Source organism: Kogia breviceps, chromosome 10, assembly GCF_026419965.1.
Source record: "Kogia breviceps isolate mKogBre1 chromosome 10, mKogBre1 haplotype 1, whole genome shotgun sequence".
Classification (NCBI taxonomy): domain Eukaryota; kingdom Metazoa; phylum Chordata; class Mammalia; order Artiodactyla; family Physeteridae; genus Kogia; species Kogia breviceps.
Genome location: NC_081319.1, coordinates 35619174 through 35637627, shown reverse-complemented (window position 1 = coordinate 35637627; position 18454 = coordinate 35619174). Strand labels below are relative to the sequence as shown.

The following is an 18454-nucleotide window of genomic DNA, read 5'->3' as shown; positions in this document are numbered from 1 at the left end:
GATATTTCTGAAATGTTAACTGTTAATTATGTGACCACAGGAAGGTTCAGCGTGTCTACCAGAGCTGATATAATTCTCTTATAGAAAAGTTTGATCTGAGTCAACTTTTATCCCACTCCTCTAAATTTCTCAATAAACATGTATTTCAAACATTCAAGCTCATCACCTAAGCATTTGTGAACATGGGGGGCTCATTCTGGTGCTTCTAATTTGTGTCAGTTTGGGTAGCTCCTTGCCTTTCTTCCTGTCTTGGGTAAATTTTAATAACAGTCTAGGATCAAATACTTTCTCCTCTTGTCCTCATCTCTTCAGGCTCATGGTACTTATTTTGTTTGGGTGGGGGCAGTGAAAGGAGTAGAATCACAGAATATTAGAATGGGAAGGGCAGGGCTCTGGATCATTTAACCAGTTTTCAGAGTAGGAAACTTAGGCCCAGAGAAGGAGAGGGATTTTCCTAATGCCTCCTAACTCTTAGGAATGGAAGCATGCCCTGACCCCTTGAGCCCTCCAGCTGTCTGGAAACAGCAGCCGGCTTTCCTCTCTGAGTCAGGCTCCTCTGTGATGGGAGAGACATTGTTCACCTGTTTTGAAGAGCATCACCGAAGAACAGGGGATAAAAGGGCCATAAAGTGTACATTGCAAAGGTGCACTGATACTTGAAAGCAATCTTAAGTTACCACCTGCATAAATTATTTTCCTAACCCTTTGGGATGAAAATTCCTGTGGCTGCTGCATTTCAGAAGTGTTTGAGGTTTTCTTTCTTCCTTTTGCTTTGTTTTTATGACACCGTGAACTTGTTTTGGAGGGGAGACTTTTAACTTTATTTAGCCTTGCTGCAGGGGTTTATAGTAATTACAAAACTATGCTAATGAGAGAGAGCTACCATAAATCTGATGTATTTTCCCAGTCATAACCAGAAAGAGCCCACCTTCTGTAGCTTTGAAAAGGTAAAGACCTGACTTATTCCCTCCCTGTTCCCCCCGCCAGGTTCATTGCTAATTGCGGTACCGTTATTAAAACAAATGACCGGTCTTTAAACACCCCAGAATGACATGACGGTGCCCCATCAGGACTGTAATCAGACCACCCTGTGTTTTATGCACTTAGTGTCTTGACCATCCGGAGGCACGCCAGTGGGTGCAGAGTTTCTGCTTTAGCTGCTAATTAAACTTTGGAAACCTTTTCTTTGTTGCTGGGCCAATCATTTCCACAATCTGATTGGCCAGAGTTGATTCTATTTGAAATGGGCGAATTTCTATTTATTCTGAAAAACAAGCAACAATTCCAACGAACAAATGTTTATTTGAAAGAGCAAAAGAAACTGTCAAATGAGCGGATTGCCTGAAAATAGCTTTATCCGAAAAGCCTTCTGAGAGTAGGGAAAAATTTGTCATGGCTGCCAGATACAATATTATTCACATTTCAAAAGAGAAAACGACGATATTAATACCTTCTCTTAGGTTTCTGCTTTTGGCCTTTGCACAGCTCCTTAGCATCTGTGATTTACATCATTCCCTGAACAGCCCTTTGGAGGTGGAGGTGGGGGTGTGTATGTGTCAGTGACTGTATTGGAAGTGGCATAACATATCGTTTAAGATTTGGGACTTTGGAGTCATTCATTCATTCATTGTTTATTCATCAGATATTTTTTGAGTACCTCCTGTGTGTCAGGAACTGTTCTAGGCACTAGGCTGGAACAGATTAAATGAACAAATGAACACACAGACTACAGTTCCCTGCCCTTATGGAATCTAAGGTCGTCGAACTTACCTGGATTCAGGTTTTAGTTCTGCCACTAGTTTGTGGCCTTTGTCAAGTTACTTGTTCTTGCCAAGTTTGTTTTTTCACGTGTAGAACCATGTTCACGATAACTCTCACTGCCTAACGTTTTTGAGGATTAAGGAGATAATTTAAAGTGTTTAGCACATGGTGAGTGCTCATAAATGGCAGCTGCTGGGGCACTTGCACTGTCATCATTGGAAGAGGGGATTCACCAGGGATCCAGGGCGCTGACATGCTAAGATGCTCCTTTGGCAAGAAAACAGGTGAGATCATTCCCCATCCCTAGTCCTTCTAGATGCAGGGGTCACGGCCAGGAGTCACAGCCTGGTTCTTACCTCTGTTCTGCCTTCCCTTTACTTAAGCGGCAGCCTTACAGAATTGGCCTTTGTTCAGAAATAACTACTCTCACCATCCTGTTTTGCTTCCCTGGGTGACAGACTCTAACATTTCTTCCTCTCTTCTTCTTTCAGATTGTTTAGTGTAATTTTGGAACAATTAACCAAAGAAACAGAAGGCGGTAACCACTCCAGTGGCAAATCGGGAGGCTTTGATGTCAAAGCCCTCCGCGCCTTTCGAGTGTTACGACCACTTCGACTAGTATCAGGAGTGCCCAGTAAGCACGTTTCGTTTCCTAAAGCCAGAAGTTTGTTGATTTTTTTTCCTTCTGGGTTGGTCTCGGGATTATGAAACAGGGTGCGATGAGGTGAGTTGCTGTGCACCATCCAAGGGCTCAGCAGGTGACCATGGAGGCCTTCGCCATTTACAAAGCACTTTTGCTTGTATTGTCACTTTGCGTCCCCGTGACAGCCCCGACTGGGGGGGGAGGGGGCAGTTAGTGATTGTTGTCTTCCTGATTTTATATTAGAGAGAATCTTCTCTCACGCAGAGACCAAGTGGGTGGTGGCAGGAGACCTTGAGTTCAGGCCTCCTGATCGTCCTCTGACATCTGCTGCCATTACCTCCTCCCACTCTCAGGCCTGTCCCTTTGAACGTGGTGGGTTATGGGGATGAGGGTGTGGGAGGCCTCAACTGACCGCCTTTTTTCAAAGTGAGATCAGCAGGGTGCCAGAATCCTGAAAGTCTATTTAACTCTCCCACAGAGGGACTGTGCCCGTCTCACTCGGGGGTGAAGAGGTGAATGCTTCTGTGTCCTCCCTGTATGTAGGGCACAGTAGCACCTGCCTGAAGGTGGTTGTGGGGTCTGAATGCAGTAATGCAGGGAGAGCCTTCAGCGCAAGGTCTGGAGCACAGAGAGGGCCCTCAGTGTGAGAGATGCTGTATCACCCACTAGCCTACTCTACCTGTCCGTGCCAGGCCCTAGTTTGCTTCTTGCTCCAGATCTCTAGGCCAGGTTCAGTGCCACCTGAGTTGGAGCAGATGCCCCATCTGTGCCCTGGCCAGGAACTTCCATAAGGAGCGTGGCATATGCTTCCCTGGGCTCTATTCGTGATAGGACATCCCTATTGGGAACTTCAGAGGGTGCAAGTTTTAGTGCCTCTCCAAGGACTGTGGCTGTGAGTTGGCTGCCTGCTTCCAGCTGCAGGACAGATATGGGATTGCAGGCTGTGCCTTTTTTTCATGGCTCATAAAGCCATCAAAAGAACACAGATCATGTTTTTGCCTCTCCAGAAGTTCTTCATGAAATTTAATTAAACTGTTGGCACTCAGAACGTACCAAAAATTCTCTGGAAAAAAAAAATCTCAAATTTAACCTTTTAAAATGTAGGAAGTGGTGTTTTATGTGTACTTGTTTTTCCAGATTGTTCCTTTATTTTCATTGAAAAAAGTCAGCACAAGTCAAAACCGCAGAACCGTCTGGAAGCAATTGAGAAAAAATAGAAATACCTTGGAAATGACTGGCCCTGTTACATGTAATGTGATTAAATGAGAAGTTCAGTGAGCAAACATGAGGTTTCAGATTCAGTTGTTACAGCTTAATCTAATTTCAAAGTAACCACGGCAACTTTTTTTCCCCCAAAGAGCAAATGACAGGCCAGCCTGCCTGCAGTATATGCTGTGAGCAGACGTGCGGGTGCAGTGGCTTTGTGGGTCTGAGTCATATGTGAGGACTTTCTCAGCTCATGTTCATTAACTGCCCTGGAGCATCCAAGTCTCTCATCAGAGCCAGCTGGCCTTTGGGGAGATGGGTCAGGGGCTCTGGGTCATGCTCTTTCCCATGCAGTTGGCAGCTGTGGACTAGTGATTTCTTATATCCTTGAAGTTGTTAAAAATGCCTGGGAAGGTGTGACTGTTTATACTTATCTGGGAGTTGTCTAATCCCTTCTAAAGAGAACTCAGACTGTCCTATAAGACATGATTTTGTGTGTGTATGTGAATATATGTTCATTCATTGGAAGGTAAACATGTGTTTCAGATAGAGTCCTTCAGATGTTTGAAGGACTTAACTAGCTCTTAACTAGTTAAGAAGCTCTTAACTAGCTCCACACAGGTAACTGATAAATATGTATCAGAAACCTAGACTATCAAATGGGAAAGAACCCTCAAGATCATCTGGTCCACGATCACCATCTTTTAGATGAGGAGGGTCATCGAAACCTTGGGCAGCTTCTCATGGCTAGTGGGTGGCCAAACAGGACCAGACCAGCGGCCTCCTAGTTCCTGGCGCAGTGTTCTTTCTGCTCCATTTCACTGCCTCCTTGGTTAGAGTCCTGTGAGATCTGTTGTACACATTGGTTATATACAAAGGAGCCTAATGTCATGAAAGTGTACACATTCACAATAGGATACAATGTCATTATTTCATAAATTTGGCCAATCTGAAATATAATCGTTACAATAAACATAGACGCACTTATGAAACATAGGGCTCACTGCCATACAGCTGAGAAGAGATAACTGCTGGATGATGATTTTGGATGGCCCATCCATGTCTTAAAAAAAACAACCACAAATGAACCCAAATGAAAAAAACAAACAAACAAAACCCTTGCCCAAGTAGATTAGAGCGTATGTTTCTTTTCCCCTCCATCTATTCCTTATAAAAGACAGAAACATTAAAAGTCATCCTATTGATCATTTTTCCTCCAGAAGAAACCATTTGAACATTTAAGTATCCGAAGACAGTATGTAGGAGTTTTGTCTTAATGAAAGTCTGGAAAGAGGTCTTATCGCCCTTCCCTCCCCCATCGCATCCCCCACCTCTTCCCATGTGCTTCTTATCAAGGTGAACTTTTGCTGTTATCGCTGATAAGTATTTTTGCTTGGTGTGTTCTGGCTTCTAACGTATTTAATTCTAGCATCTCAGCCTCTTCTGTTCTTTCATTGTTTGAATATGTATTGGGAAAGTGAGAAGATACTAGAAAAGGGCAGTTTTGGAGGAGGGAGAGACAGCAGGGAGAGGGAGGGAAAGAAAAAGAAAAAAGGGGGAAGAGAGTGAGCTAGTCGAGTGGAAGCTGAGGTAGGTTGCGGTGGTAGGAGGAGCGCAGGGCACATGCAGGGGCGTCAGGTGGCCTGGATCTAGTCCGGCTCTGGTTTCCTGCCGACCGCTCCCCCAGCCCCACCCCCCCACCCCGGCGGCTCCTGCTTCCCTCCACCCAGTCCAGAGTGTTGCCCCGCTGTCCCTGTTCCCATGGTCTTTTCTCTTCCTGTACCATGGCTCTCAGTGTTGCTCCGTGGGTAGCTCCCAGGTTTCCATGTCCCTCCCTCATCTCTCAAGTCCACGACTCAGCCTCAGGGCACTGCCCCCTTCATGTTAAGTGATCAGACTCACCAGGTGGACAGTTGCTCTTACCCTCTCCTTCCCGGGCCCCTCGCCCCTCGTCTCCCTCTGTCACACCAGGGGAGCCTCGTTTGACAAGCTTGTCTTTGTTCAGGCACTAGGATTAGCCTCTTGATCTTGCCCTGCCTCCCTGGGCACCTTCCTGTAACTCAGACTCACGTGCTGAGTTCTGATCTCACCCAGCTCCTCGCACTGTCCTCCCTGGAGAGCCCAGCACCCTCCAGCTGCCTCTCTGCCTGTCTTGCCTATTGCCGCCCCACTTGTCTTTCTAAAGAGGCTGCCTTTTGAGTTTTCCTGGGTCTCTCCCATGTATACATGTTATTAAACTTTTGTTTGATTTTTCTCCGTTTAAAATAAATAAAGAGGCTGCCTTTTGCCGAGGGACTAAACTCTGGCCCTGTGATCTGAATTCAAAACCCAGAGCTACCCAGCTGCAATCTGCTTGTGTTTCTTGTTACCCTTTTCTACTTCATGACCGCCAGCCGAGACTCACCACCCCCAGCCCACGTGGCACTAGCTCACTTCCGTGCTTCTGGTACCTCTCTCCCCTTGCCTGTGGAAATCCGTCCTCCTCATGCTTCAGGCCCTCCTGAGAAGGAGGCTACCGCCCAGTTCTCTTTCTTCTCCCCCACTCAGAAGCGATGTCTTTCATCCGTCTTTAATTTTAACTGTGTGATATTACTTATTCAGCATCTGTGTGCTACCTTAGAGTAATTTGTGTTTAATTCTTATGTCTCCTTCTGCAGCATAACCTCTTTGAGAGAAGCCACATTATTTAATACATCTTCATATCCCCCAAAGCACTAAACCTTATGTTTGCTGCACGGTACATGTTCAAGGAATTTTGTTGAATGGATGAACAAATGCATAAATGAATGATTTTCATATCTGGCAGTGCCCTCTCTAGGCCTTAGTTTTTCCATCTTTCAAGTTGAGGGAGTTGTATTAGATGGTCTGTTAGGTTCCTCTTTGACTTACCTCACATCCAGGTTTAATGTTAATTAAAAGCTGTGAAATACCTCTGAGTTTTATTACTGTGTGTCCTATATAGAGCAGGCATCATTAGGAGTCATATCTATGCATCACTGAAATATCTTCCTGGCTCACAAACTTATTTTTCTCTTTCCTAGGTTTACAAGTTGTCCTGAACTCCATCATAAAAGCCATGGTTCCCCTCCTTCACATAGCCCTTTTGGTGTTATTTGTAATCATAATCTATGCTATTATAGGATTGGAACTTTTTATTGGAAAAATGCACAAAACATGTTTTTTTGCTGACTCAGGTGAGTAATAAAAAATGGCAGCTAGGGCTTCCCTGGTGGCGCAGTGGTTGAGAATCCGCCTGCCGATGCAGGGGACACGGGTTCGTGCCCCGGTCTGGGAAGATCCCACATGCTGCGGAGCGGCTGGGCCCGTGAGCCATGGCCACTGAGCCTGTGCATCCGGAGCCTGCGCTCCGCAAAGGGAGAGGCCACAACAGTGAGAGGCCCGTGTACCACAAAAAAAAAAAAAAAAAAAAAAACAAAAAAAAAAAAAAAAATGGCAGCTAACCTAACTATTTAAAAATTTGGCTTTTCCAAAAACAACTTTTGTGGTTTGGGGAAAATCTAAAACAAAATGAGAGAGAGAGACGGGGTAAAAAAAAAGATAGCCAAATACACTGGTGAATCTAAGACAGTTCTTAGTGTGAATTATATTCAGAATAAATGAGAATTTACTTCCCATTTCTATCTTGATTTCCTATGTAATGTGTTCTGGTAAATAAGATGGGGGGACCCCCTGAAACTGGACGGTGAGGTGAATCAATAGTGTTGCTCTGTATAGGCTGAGGAAAGGTGCTGTTAGAGTGGGGACAGAGGAGAGAGGGGTGGGTTCTGAGTAGAGGAAATGGCAAATTCCATGGAGGAGAGAAAGTTTGAAGTGAACCTTGAAGGACAATAGGAATCCAAGATAGCATAGCTGGAAAGTAGAGTGTTCCAGGCTCTGGGCAGGGTACTTGGCTTCTGCAACTTGGTTTCCTGATGTTCATTCCTCCCTTGAGTGGTCAAGCCTTCCTCTGCTGTTTGCAGATATCGTAGCTGAGGAGGACCCAGCACCGTGTGCGTTCTCAGGGAATGGACGCCAGTGTACCGCCAATGGCACAGAGTGTAGGAGTGGCTGGGTTGGCCCCAATGGCGGCATCACCAACTTTGATAACTTTGCCTTTGCCATGCTCACCGTGTTTCAGTGCATCACCATGGAGGGCTGGACAGACGTGCTCTACTGGGTAAGCAGCTTGAGGGGAGAGTTGATGGAGTATGCTTTCCTCAGATAAAAGTGTTTCATTAGCTAGAGCCATTGGGGAGCTGGCTGAAAAAGACCCCCTGGAAGTGAGTTCTTTGGGAAGGGAAGCAGCCCCTCTCATCACTCAGTAAGACCTATCATCTGTCCATGTTGGGGCCTTGGTTTCAGCTCTAGAAAGCTGCTATAGGATGTGGACTCCCTTGCATCCCCAGTGCCGCCCGGGGACTTACTGCTGAGCATGCCCAGTAGTCCCCTTTGTTGGAGGAACTGCAGAGAGCCAGGGCTGTCCTCGTTAAACTCTTAAAGAGCCAGAGGTCAGTCCCCAGGTTAAGAGGCTCCTGGACTTCCATGGACTAAAACTGACCTTTTATACCTAAAGGCAGGTTGCTCTACCAGATCCTAAATGGAAGTTAGGGAACATTAATTGAATTCTTTTCATGCTTTCCATAGCTTAGTACAGCCTTAAAGCCCAAATGGTTTTTTTCCCCTATCATGTAGTATTTCCCTTTTGCATCTTCAGTATTACTACTAATCAGCCCAGCATAAGCCCTTAGCTCTCTCTTCCTTTTTCTTTGAAGCTATAGAACTCTGGCAGAGAGGGTAGAAATGGCATATAAGCCTTCCAGGGCTGGTGGACCTGTCCATGAAGACAGTTGCACACTCTTTGTATGGCTCAGGGCTGGCTCTCCTTGTTCCTGACAGAGCCAGAAAGGTTTGCTGTAAATGAAGAGCAGTCATATTTTAACAGCCATTTCTCAGAGCTGGGTTTGTTGGTTTACTTCTGTGTTTGATAGAATCTGAGAAAGCTCACAGAAGTTTAGAAATTATAGAAATTATTTTCCACGACACAGTTGCTGGGAAAAACAGCTGACTTGCAGATTTTGAGCCTAAATCCAAGTCCAAATGGCATTAACCAGGATTCCAATAATGATTTGTTAAAAGACAGTGGGTAATAACATACTTCTTGAATGGTCAGTCTCTAGTTAGAAGGCCTGCAAGTTGAGAAGTATCTTCCAACAGGATCTAAATTTCAGACACTTTATAGGATTTCCCATTACTCTGTAACCTCAAGAGAACATAGCATATAACAGTTGTAAATAGGTTTTTGCTTCCCTTCACAAGTGAACTCCATGCATGCAAGATTGTAGAAGTCCCTATATATGTCCAGTGTTAGGCAAAGAAGACATGTTTTATTTTCATCCCCAAAGTGTGAGTCTAGTTTGGTAATAAGGTTTTTAAAACATCACCAACATGTTATATCTTGTTTCTCTCTCTCTCTCTCCTCTCTCCTTTTTCTGTTGTCATAGGGGAGTGTGTGTGTGTGTGTGTGTCTGTGTGGGTATGCACATCTGTTATTTATATCCATAACACAATGCCTTTTGTGAAGAGGAAGAAGGAGGGAGATTATATTGGATGAGCCAAGGCCACGGCCATGCAAGGGGACCCTCTAATTAGGTAAAGGGTTTGTTTTCAGTATTACCTTCTAAGCTGTAACTCCTAGTTAGATTAGCAGAGGGCTCAATCCCAGTCTTCCCTTGAGGTTTCTGATAAATAGAAAAAGCGTCATCCAGGTAGCCCAAACTCTGATCCTTCCCCCCAGAACAATACAGAAGACAACATTTTGATTTAAAACAAACAAATGAAAAACCTGTGACTCCTCTCAGCTCTGTTCTCCCTGTTTTCACGGTGAATTGCCATTGCCGATCCAACATGCCCTGACTAATGGACAGTTTTATACTTGATGTTCTGTTTCTGCACACTGATTGTCTCATGACAGTCTTCCTATCGCCAAGCTAGTGAAAACTCTGGGAGCGTGTGATTAGAGAGAAAACTCCACGTACCCAGAAACAAAAGTTTTTACTTGCTTTCCTGAGAACCTCTAAGTATCACCTAGGATGATATAATCATTGCCTCTGTTTTTCATATGACAATCACAGAGCTGATAATTTGACAACATAATAATTACATTCTCTATGAATTACATGGCATCTTTATTCTGATGGAGGAACTCCAGTAATTTATCAACATTATTCCAGTCTATATCCCATTATAGAAGGTCTGGGAAACAGTGGAATATAAACTCCTGAACATCCCCAAGTTCCTACCGCTAGAGCAAGTGGTACTTGATTTAGAACAGGGGTCTACAGACTTTTTTTATAAGGGGCCAGATAGTAAATATATTTGGCTTTGCAGACTGTAATGTCTCTGTCACAACCACCCAGTTCTGCCCATGTCGCTTGGAAGCAGCCGTAGACATCATGTAAACAAACATGTGGCTTCGTTCCAATATTTATTTATGGACGCTGAAATGTGAATTTTGTATAACATTCCTGTGTCATGAGATACTCGAGATTTTTTTCCTACCATTTAAAAATGTAAAAGCCATGTTTAGCTCACGAACTGTACAGAAGCAGGTGGTGGGCTGGTTTGGCCTGCGGGTCATAGTTTGGTGACCCCTGGTCTAGACTAGAACCCGGCGCTCTTTCCTTGGCATTTTTCCACTGTCAGAGATTTTCGAGCCCTTCACAACACTAGGGGGCAGCTCAGTGATGTCTTCCAGAGTGTTCACTAATACCTTAGTCTCTGAAGCACATCAGGTTTCTTTTAATTACTTGTTTATTACACCAACTATCTCAGCACAGAGACAGGCAGGAGCCAGGGCCCCAGCCTTCTTCATACTTGATGCACCACAGTCAACGGGAAGCCGCTCAGCTGTGCACAGAACAGAACATCCCTGCCCAGCACAGTGCCCGGCCCAGAGCAAGCGATCAGCAAACACCAGTTACTGTTACTCTTTAAGTGCACGATCCCATTGCCTCACTATAGATGGGCCATGTTTAAGTGCCTGTTTTTTATCCACAGCTAGAGTGTAAAGGGAACATCTTGAGAGAGAACTGAGATATCATTTAAAATATTGATGGCAAGCAAAATTTTCAATCCTTTAGGCATTTGTATATGGTGGTCAAAGTCTTTGCCAGGGATGAGTTTGCATCTGGTCAGGTTTATATTCAGTCAGTGTTCTCAAGTTCAGGGATACCTCAGTTCCCAAGAGTGCCTGGCAAGTGGTGGCAGGGTCTTGAAAAGGGACGTGCGGGTGGGCCCGATATGCAGAAAGACACGCATAGAATAAGACCAGTTGGATGTGTGGGGAATGGGATTATTAGTTTCTGGTGAAAAATGACTTTTTTAGTGCTCTTTTATGAAGTGAATTCCATAAACATAATTAAGGTGCCATCTGACCCACATGCATCTGTTGTCCACAGAGGCAGAAAGGTGTAGTGCAAGGAAAGAGCCTTAAGGCTGGAAAGGGCTGGGCGTGTGACCTTGGGTAGGTCACCCAAACTCTCTGGGCTTTCATTTTGTCCACAAGATGCTGAGTAAGCCTACATGATCCTATTGTTTTTTTCTTCAGCTCAGAGGAAATGTTTCTAGATGTAGGAAATTAATGAAAAGAGTATTGATTTCATAAGAGAGCTATCCATATAAATCATTTGTGGCCTTTTGCCTTAGTGCCAAGCTCTTTTCTCAGTGAGCATAGCTATGGCAGTGCTGGCTGTATGACTCAAATGGGAAGTTCCCTTGGCCGAGCTGACTGTCTTCTTCATTCAGTGTACCTGGGAAATCCCTCTCTAGTCAGCCAGCAGCTTGCCTTTCTGCCCCTTTCTCTGATTCCATACTCAGGGGAGCGACAACCAATATATCAAGTTTCTAGTAGTAGTTGCAACAAAAAGCCTAGGTTAGCCTTTACTCGGAGATATGGATGTGCGTCTCAGCCTTTGAAGTGAGGGGAAACTGAAACTAGGTTATTTCCTGAGTACCAGATGACACCACATGATGACTTTGATATAAATATTTTAAAAATCTAAATTGAAATGCTTGAGCTCCTCCCGATTTTTCCATTGCTGGCAAAGACCACTCAGACAAAATCCCAAGCAGAGTCTCTATTTTCCTGTGGGTATTTCGGGGACCAGCTTGGCAGTTCTCACTTGCCCCATGTGTATGGTAAGCCTCTGAAAAGAGACCTGGGTTGAGGAGATTTCTTTGGGAGAAAGACTGGCCCTTAAAGCTTAATATTTGTTGCTCTTTCTCACCCTCTGGAGATGTACAGAGTCTCCTGTGGCCTTTGTTTTCCCCTCGGCCCCTAGCTGTTATTCCAGGTGATATTTCTGATTTGAGCAAATGGGAGTCTGTTGCACACTTACTTCTAAGAAATTAAAAGTTTCTTTACTAAAAAAAAAAAAAAAATGTTCCCTCCCAGTTGGAGCCGACAGCTGTTCCTGGAGCCATCCTCTGGAACGTGGGACTGAGGCCTCAAAGAGGATGGGTGGGGCAGGTGCTCGGCTGACCACTGGCCTACTTTGCCAGAGTTGTGGGAGAGTGGGGTCTCCGGTGGGAGTCCTGGACGTGCACATCCTTATTCCCCATGAGCGGGCCCACTCTCCCCTGTCATGTGTACTCCTCTTGCTCCCACAGAGGGGAAGCAGGCCCAGAGAGGTCTCTGTGGAAGGCCCTGACTCCAGGCTGGGCTCTGGTCCCTCCACCAGGCAGCCTGTTCCTTCTCCTCCACATCTGGATTATTAAATAAGTTTAGCGGTGTAGTTGCTTTGGAAGAATTACCCTTGGCCTTCCTGCTGAAATTAGTTTATCCAACTTAATGAGATCAACAATTGCAGCCACGGCCCTGCCTCATTCATTACGCTAATTGCCGATGTAAGATGTGCAGACTGATAGCAGTTCTATTAAGCACATCCATTTTCAGTGGCCAAACAGGTGTTTCATAAGGGATTTAATGCCCTCTCCCTAGACTTCAGCAACAGATGTTAGGTAATTTTTTTTTTTTAATGTTCTCTTTTTCTGTTTGGTTTCTGCATGAGGCAGACAGTGAAATGCTTGAGCTTCGGTCTGTAATGCTGAAAATCTAGCACCAGATAATGTAAAGGAAAGCACATGCTTAAAGGCCTAAGGGCCTTGACCCTGCAAGGCAAGAATGACGAATCAGCCCAGACTATATACTGTTCTATTAGCCGAAGATTCTGGCTGTTCCAACAAAGTCAGGCCGGGGGTCATTCATTCTGTCCCCTCACCAGTCCTTAACACTTCCTTCCTGGGAGAAGTGTTTGCCCAATCTAACGTGATCTGTGCTGCCGGGAAGTTCCATCCAGCCGTGAACCTGAAAGCACTTGTTTGCTCCATCATGAAAGCTGCTCATGATCACACCTCTCCTGGGAAGGTGTATCCGGGAGGCCATGTCTGACTGTGCTGCTTCAGCTTGTCCTAGAAGTAGGGGCACCAGGTTCCTCTGGAACAGCTCACAGCTGGAGCCAGCTCCCCCAGGGTGGGTCATGTAGGTTCAAGCTAGGTGTGGAGGATAAGGGCTTCTTTCCTTCTCCTGGGTCCTTCCTGTGAGTGCAGTTGTGGAAAAAAATGTCATTCCCCAAAGCACCCCCTGAAAGTGTCAGCTAGTTGACTTCTGAATACTTTCCTTCCTTGCATTAATTTAGCTGTGCTTGCACTCACTGATAGCAGATAATCCAGATTTAAAGTGGGTTAGGTTTCCTTGGATTGGTTGGCTTCCAGTAGAAAGTTATTATTTTAGGGGTTTTTTTTTTTTTTAAAGAAAAGAATTTATAGAGTCAAATGTTGCAAATTTGTCTCCATAACTAAGACTTTTCCACCATCACAAATTTTGAAAGTAAAAATAGTACTGACAACTTGGGCAGAGTAGAAAATAGTTTCCAGCTAAGCACTAGTTTTGTTTTCTATCAAGATCTTTTCTGAAAATCCCTTACCAAGGCAGTTTCCTGTGAGAAAGAGCCAAATCCCAGCTGATTGCCCTAGCAGTGGCCAAAGTTTGCTGTTATTTGCCCTGAAAGCTTTGATGACTCTGTGTGTGTGTGTGTGTGTGTGTGTGTGTGTGTGTGTGTGTGTGTGTGTGTTTTGGGAATATATAATGAATGTGCATTGGCTACTGTTGTCTGATTTGAAGCTAAGTAAATGTTTAATTAAATGTATCGAATGCTGTCTCTAATGTAACCCTCTCTCCTTATTAGATTCTCTTATTAACCCACTCCTATGAGACCGTCTTATTTCTTACAGATGAATGATGCTATGGGATTTGAATTGCCCTGGGTGTATTTTGTCAGTCTCGTCATCTTTGGGTCATTTTTCGTACTAAATCTTGTACTTGGTGTATTGAGCGGGTAAGCTACACCTCTTTCATCTTGAAAGCAGAGTCCCGAGGACAGTTGCCAAGACCACACAGGCTTTGCTAGATGGGGGCCGCCGGGTGGGTGCCAAGCATTTTATGTGTCCTCCAAGATGCTTTCTTTTCTGCTGAGGCTTCCCAAATCAAGATGTTTCCTGGAACCTTACCAGCCTTCATGAAAGAAAGCTATGGGATAATTATTGACCAGAAATTAATCAGCGTTGTCACTTGGGATTTAAATCGTTGGCATTGCTTGCCCATTTGTCTGTCCTAAAAGGAGATACATCTATAATTGTATTATTGGCCTGGATCCAGATATAATGCAGATTAATTGGTACAAAACAGTAGCTAAATGACTTTTGGTAGGCCACATTTGTAGGCTTCAGCAGCAGAACCTGTCCTTATTGAAAGAACAAAACTGAAAGGCCCGTGGCGGTGTCCCCTTCTAGAAGCACCAGTCTTTAATCAAAGCCCTAGTGGTCCAGCAGCTGGTCTTGGGGCTCTGCTCTTTAGCAAATGGATAACTGATAACTAATCTCCTTACATTTTACAGGTAAATGATGCGATAGGATGGGAATGGCCATGGGTGTATTTTGTTAGTCTGATCATCCTTGGCTCATTTTTCGTCCTTAACCTGGTTCTTGGTGTCCTTAGTGGGTAAGCAGTTGGATCCGTGTTCCACATTCTGCTGCTGCCATGTGTCAGGCGGCTCTGCGTGTCCCCCAGCTGCTCCCTGCGGCTTTCTCTGCATGCATGTGGACTCTGATGTCCCCTCTGTGTGTTGCTTTTGGACTAAACTGTGATTCTTTCTGCTTGTATCTGTCTGTGAGATTCTGTGTTTCTGATGCTTGCCAAACACTATTAATTTAATGGAACCATTTCCCTGAAGCCAGTCACGTTAATATGCCAGTGTGTAGAAGTAGATTAAAAGTGAGGAAAAGGATTCCCAGCCTTGGTCTCCCCCAGGAAAGGGCCTTTGTCTTTTGTGGTTTTCTTCCCATTAGTACATAATCTGGCCCTTTTTACCTGCAGTGTATCCTGCCGATTTCCAGTGCTGTTTTCAGATTTCGTGGTAAAAGAGAAATAAGCCTAGATTAGCACATAAATCATCCTTCAGATCGGGATCGTTTCTCAGCTTGGTTTTCTGCTGCTGTCACTGTGAGAATGCTCCCTTCAATTCATTTTTAATCTTAACTTGTAGAATCTGTCTTTGATGCAGGCTAATAATCAGCTTTTGCACCTAGATCGCCTATGGCCTTATCATCGTCCATGTCACTCAGTCACCATTTTTGAAATTTCATTTTGTTGACCCCCTTGGCTCGGTGGATTGACAGGGGGTTCGCTGGGTCAGAAGGGGGGCTTCGCCCTGCCTGTAGTTGCCATCCCAGAGCCCTTCTGGGCAGCTCTGCGTCCTCCCCATCCCAAAGACACCCCAGACAGGGGAGTACCCCAGAAAAGGGAACCAGGGCTCTCCAGACTCTCAGAAGCAGAGCCAGTATATAGCCATTGCTGGGACGGGGTCGGAGCTGGGAGTGAGACCAAGGCCCAGGAGGTGCCCGTCTCCCCAGAGGAGCCTCTGTCACTCGCTGAGCTCAGACATCCTCAGGAGATACTGTTGATAGGCTTGATTCCCAGTGAGTTTATCTACTCCTCACTCACTCTATCTGTGCCTTTCCAAGCTTGTATCTTGGGGGAAGTGATGTCTTCGTGTAATGCTGAGTCAGTGGAGAGACCTTTATCGCATTTTTCTCAACACTGCCTTTTCCAGAGCAGAAAGCAGAGCTAGTGATCCATGTCTGCTTCCTTTCCTCATCTTCCCTCGAACCTACCCTGCCTATTTTCAGGGATAACACGTTTAGAATTCTCCTTGACCGAGCGTGGTCACTTTTACACCATGGATGTACACTGTCCTGTGAAGGCCTGTCTAGCAATGGCCCTGGAGCCCGTGCCCCACAGTGAGGGGAGTAGGAACTGAGTTGGGGGTGTGACAGCTTAACCCCCTCCCCCCACCTCAACCAAAGCTTCCTTCTATAGATAAATGGCTCTTCAAGCCTCATGTTCTTTCACTTAAAACTTTAAAAGCGCCTTCCTCCTAGTGACCCGCCATGCCCTTAGGTTAGTGTCGGGATGGTAAGGGTGGAATGTATCCCTGGAGAAACAGCATCCTGTTGACTGTACCACAGAAACGGCCCGTACAAGGGTAACAGCAATTCTGTTGTGAATTCCTGGCACCCCGTGCCTCCTAAATGCAACTAAACTGAGGCTGTGGAAGCGATTGATTTTAACAGTGCCAGTGACATGCCTTATCTCTGCACTCCCAGAGCAGGAACATCACCCCTGCGTGATGAGGCAGCTTAAAAAGGAAAACAGGGGGAAATGGGAGGGAGGGACTCCTTGTTACAATGGTGGGTGTTAAATATGCACTCCGAGGGGGGTGGTGCCCAAAGCTGGAGGGTAAAAACAGGCACACACCATGGTGGAACAACCAGTGTACCAAAATATATTTTGGGGAAAATAGTAAGTAATTTAAAGACAGTTTTGAATCAGAACAAAACTAGATCCCTTATGAAGGAGAGCGCAAATGACACGTGAATTTTTACAATAAAATCCGAGATTTCGCAGCAGTTTTCAGTCCATTCCGTGATGCGGGGCTGCAACTGACTCCGTGCCACCTGTAAGGCCACTTGGGTAGGAAATGCTAAGCTGTGCTCTGTGTAAAGGAAGAGCCACGTCTGCAGAGCAGAGTTGTGCATCTGCGTTCGCTAATTTGGTCAGCTTTTCCTGAGTTCCTGGTGAGTGCCCGGCTCTGGGCCAGAAGCCAGGGTGCCAAGATGTGGAAGACACAGATGGGGGCCTTGTACTCAGTCATTGTCTCGGGGAGGCGGGGGGAACTGTTGTTAGGCAGTGCAGGATGGCCAAGCTAGAGTAGAGGGGGAGACGGAGGGGCTGTGAAAGCTCCATGTCTGTGAGCTGGATCTTGAAAGATGATAAGGTGTCCCTGGGTGTGGGGGTGGAGAAACCGGAGAAGGGGATGCTCCCACCTCCCCTAACAATTAGTTACCCAGGCTTCTCTGCCGGGATACTCCTCCTTGACTTCCCCCCAAAGCAACACAAAATCAAAATGGGTCATTTGTATTCATTTTCTTGTTAAAGAAATGTAATTTTTTTTAAATTTTAGTTTTAGTCTTAGCGTACTTCCCAGTTTTTTAGGGGACACTGGAGGGAATATAAAAAATGTTTTAAATGTTTTAAATAAATGTGAAAAGGAAGACAACTTATGTCTCATAGCCCCTTAGGGACCATCAGACCAACACAAATGTAATTCCGAAAGGCCCAAATTAAAAGGTTCTCCTGTTTTAGACACTTAAGACTGTGCCGCTGCTTTCTAATGAAGAATCATTCTAAGATGCTGTGTGTCTTTGTCTGTTAACCATTTGGAAATATTTGTTGCTCCTTTTTTTTTTTTTTGCACACTTGTTTTGGTGTTGGTACGTTTTTAAAGCATTAAGACTGATGCTTTGGAAAAATCTTTGCTTTTACCACAGACCGTTCTTCTCAAGGTGAGCACGAGGTTCATGAACTGTACGCCTGGCATAGCCAAGTGTGATCCTGGATGAAGACATTTTTCTCTGGTGCTCGTGCTCTGTGGGAGGAGCCGAGAATATCTGTAACTAGAGTTGCGATCTCACATTAAGTCGTCATTAAGGAGATGGTCCCAGTTTGACCAGATATTGGAAAGACTGTCGATTAAGTCTACAATTCAGACTCTGTCTGTTCTCATGGTGGCTTTGATGATTTTTCACTTTTAAAATTGTTCACTTAACCCTTGTCCCCGCTGAGGTTTTTGTCCGTAGATAGGTAAAATAAGAGAACACAGTGGTGTTTCTGTGCTTTGTTTCTTTAGAATCACTGCCAGATTCCCGGGGGGAAATGGTGGTCATGGACAGTGGGCTTGTGTCTTCACCTGCAGGACCCACCTGATGCCAGGCACACCTGCGGTAAGGTAGAGGGCCCTCTGAGCCCCTGTGGTGTGGGTCAAACCCCCAAGAAGGGACTGGTAGATGAGAAGGGAACTGGAAGACCTTGGTTCTGGTCCTGCCAGTGTCACCCGCTAACTCTGGGACTTCACTTAGGAGCCCTGAGCCTCCGTCTCTTGACCCCTCAAATGGGGAAGATGCTGCCGTGCTGCCCCTCCTGCCGTAGGGTAGCTGGCTTTAGGTCAGCTCATGAATGTAGAAGTGCTTTGAAAAATATGTACTGTAAAGAATTTTACTCATTGAATCTATCTTTCTCTTAAATCCACGGACCCTCTCCCAGTCCCCTCCCGGGCGAGGTGGGAACAACTGAGGGGCTGTTTGGAAACTATCCGAAGTGTCCCATTTTCTGGATTTCCCAGGAAGTGACCAAGAGAAACGAGCTATGTATGCACAGTAATACTGTACTCG

General features: G+C 45.3%; 1 protein-coding gene across 10 annotated transcripts in view; it reads left to right on the top strand.

The window, feature by feature from the left end:
• The window catches only part of CACNA1D (calcium voltage-gated channel subunit alpha1 D), a 328454-nt gene that overhangs the window by 178378 nt on the left and 131622 nt on the right, over positions 1–18454 (top strand). For 7 of the 10 annotated variants that reach the window (XM_067043912.1, XM_067043915.1, XM_067043911.1 and 4 more), the window contains exons 5-8: positions 2253–2395; positions 6652–6804; positions 7591–7787; positions 14563–14666. In XM_067043912.1, the coding sequence (XP_066900013.1) occupies positions 2253–2395; positions 6652–6804; positions 7591–7787; positions 14563–14666 (597 nt within the window). Of the gene's footprint in view, positions 1–2252; positions 2396–6651; positions 6805–7590; positions 7788–13900; positions 14005–14562; positions 14667–18454 lie in introns of all 10 variants that reach the window. The other 3 variants (XM_059075736.2, XM_059075735.2, XM_067043910.1) reach the window with 1 other exon arrangement.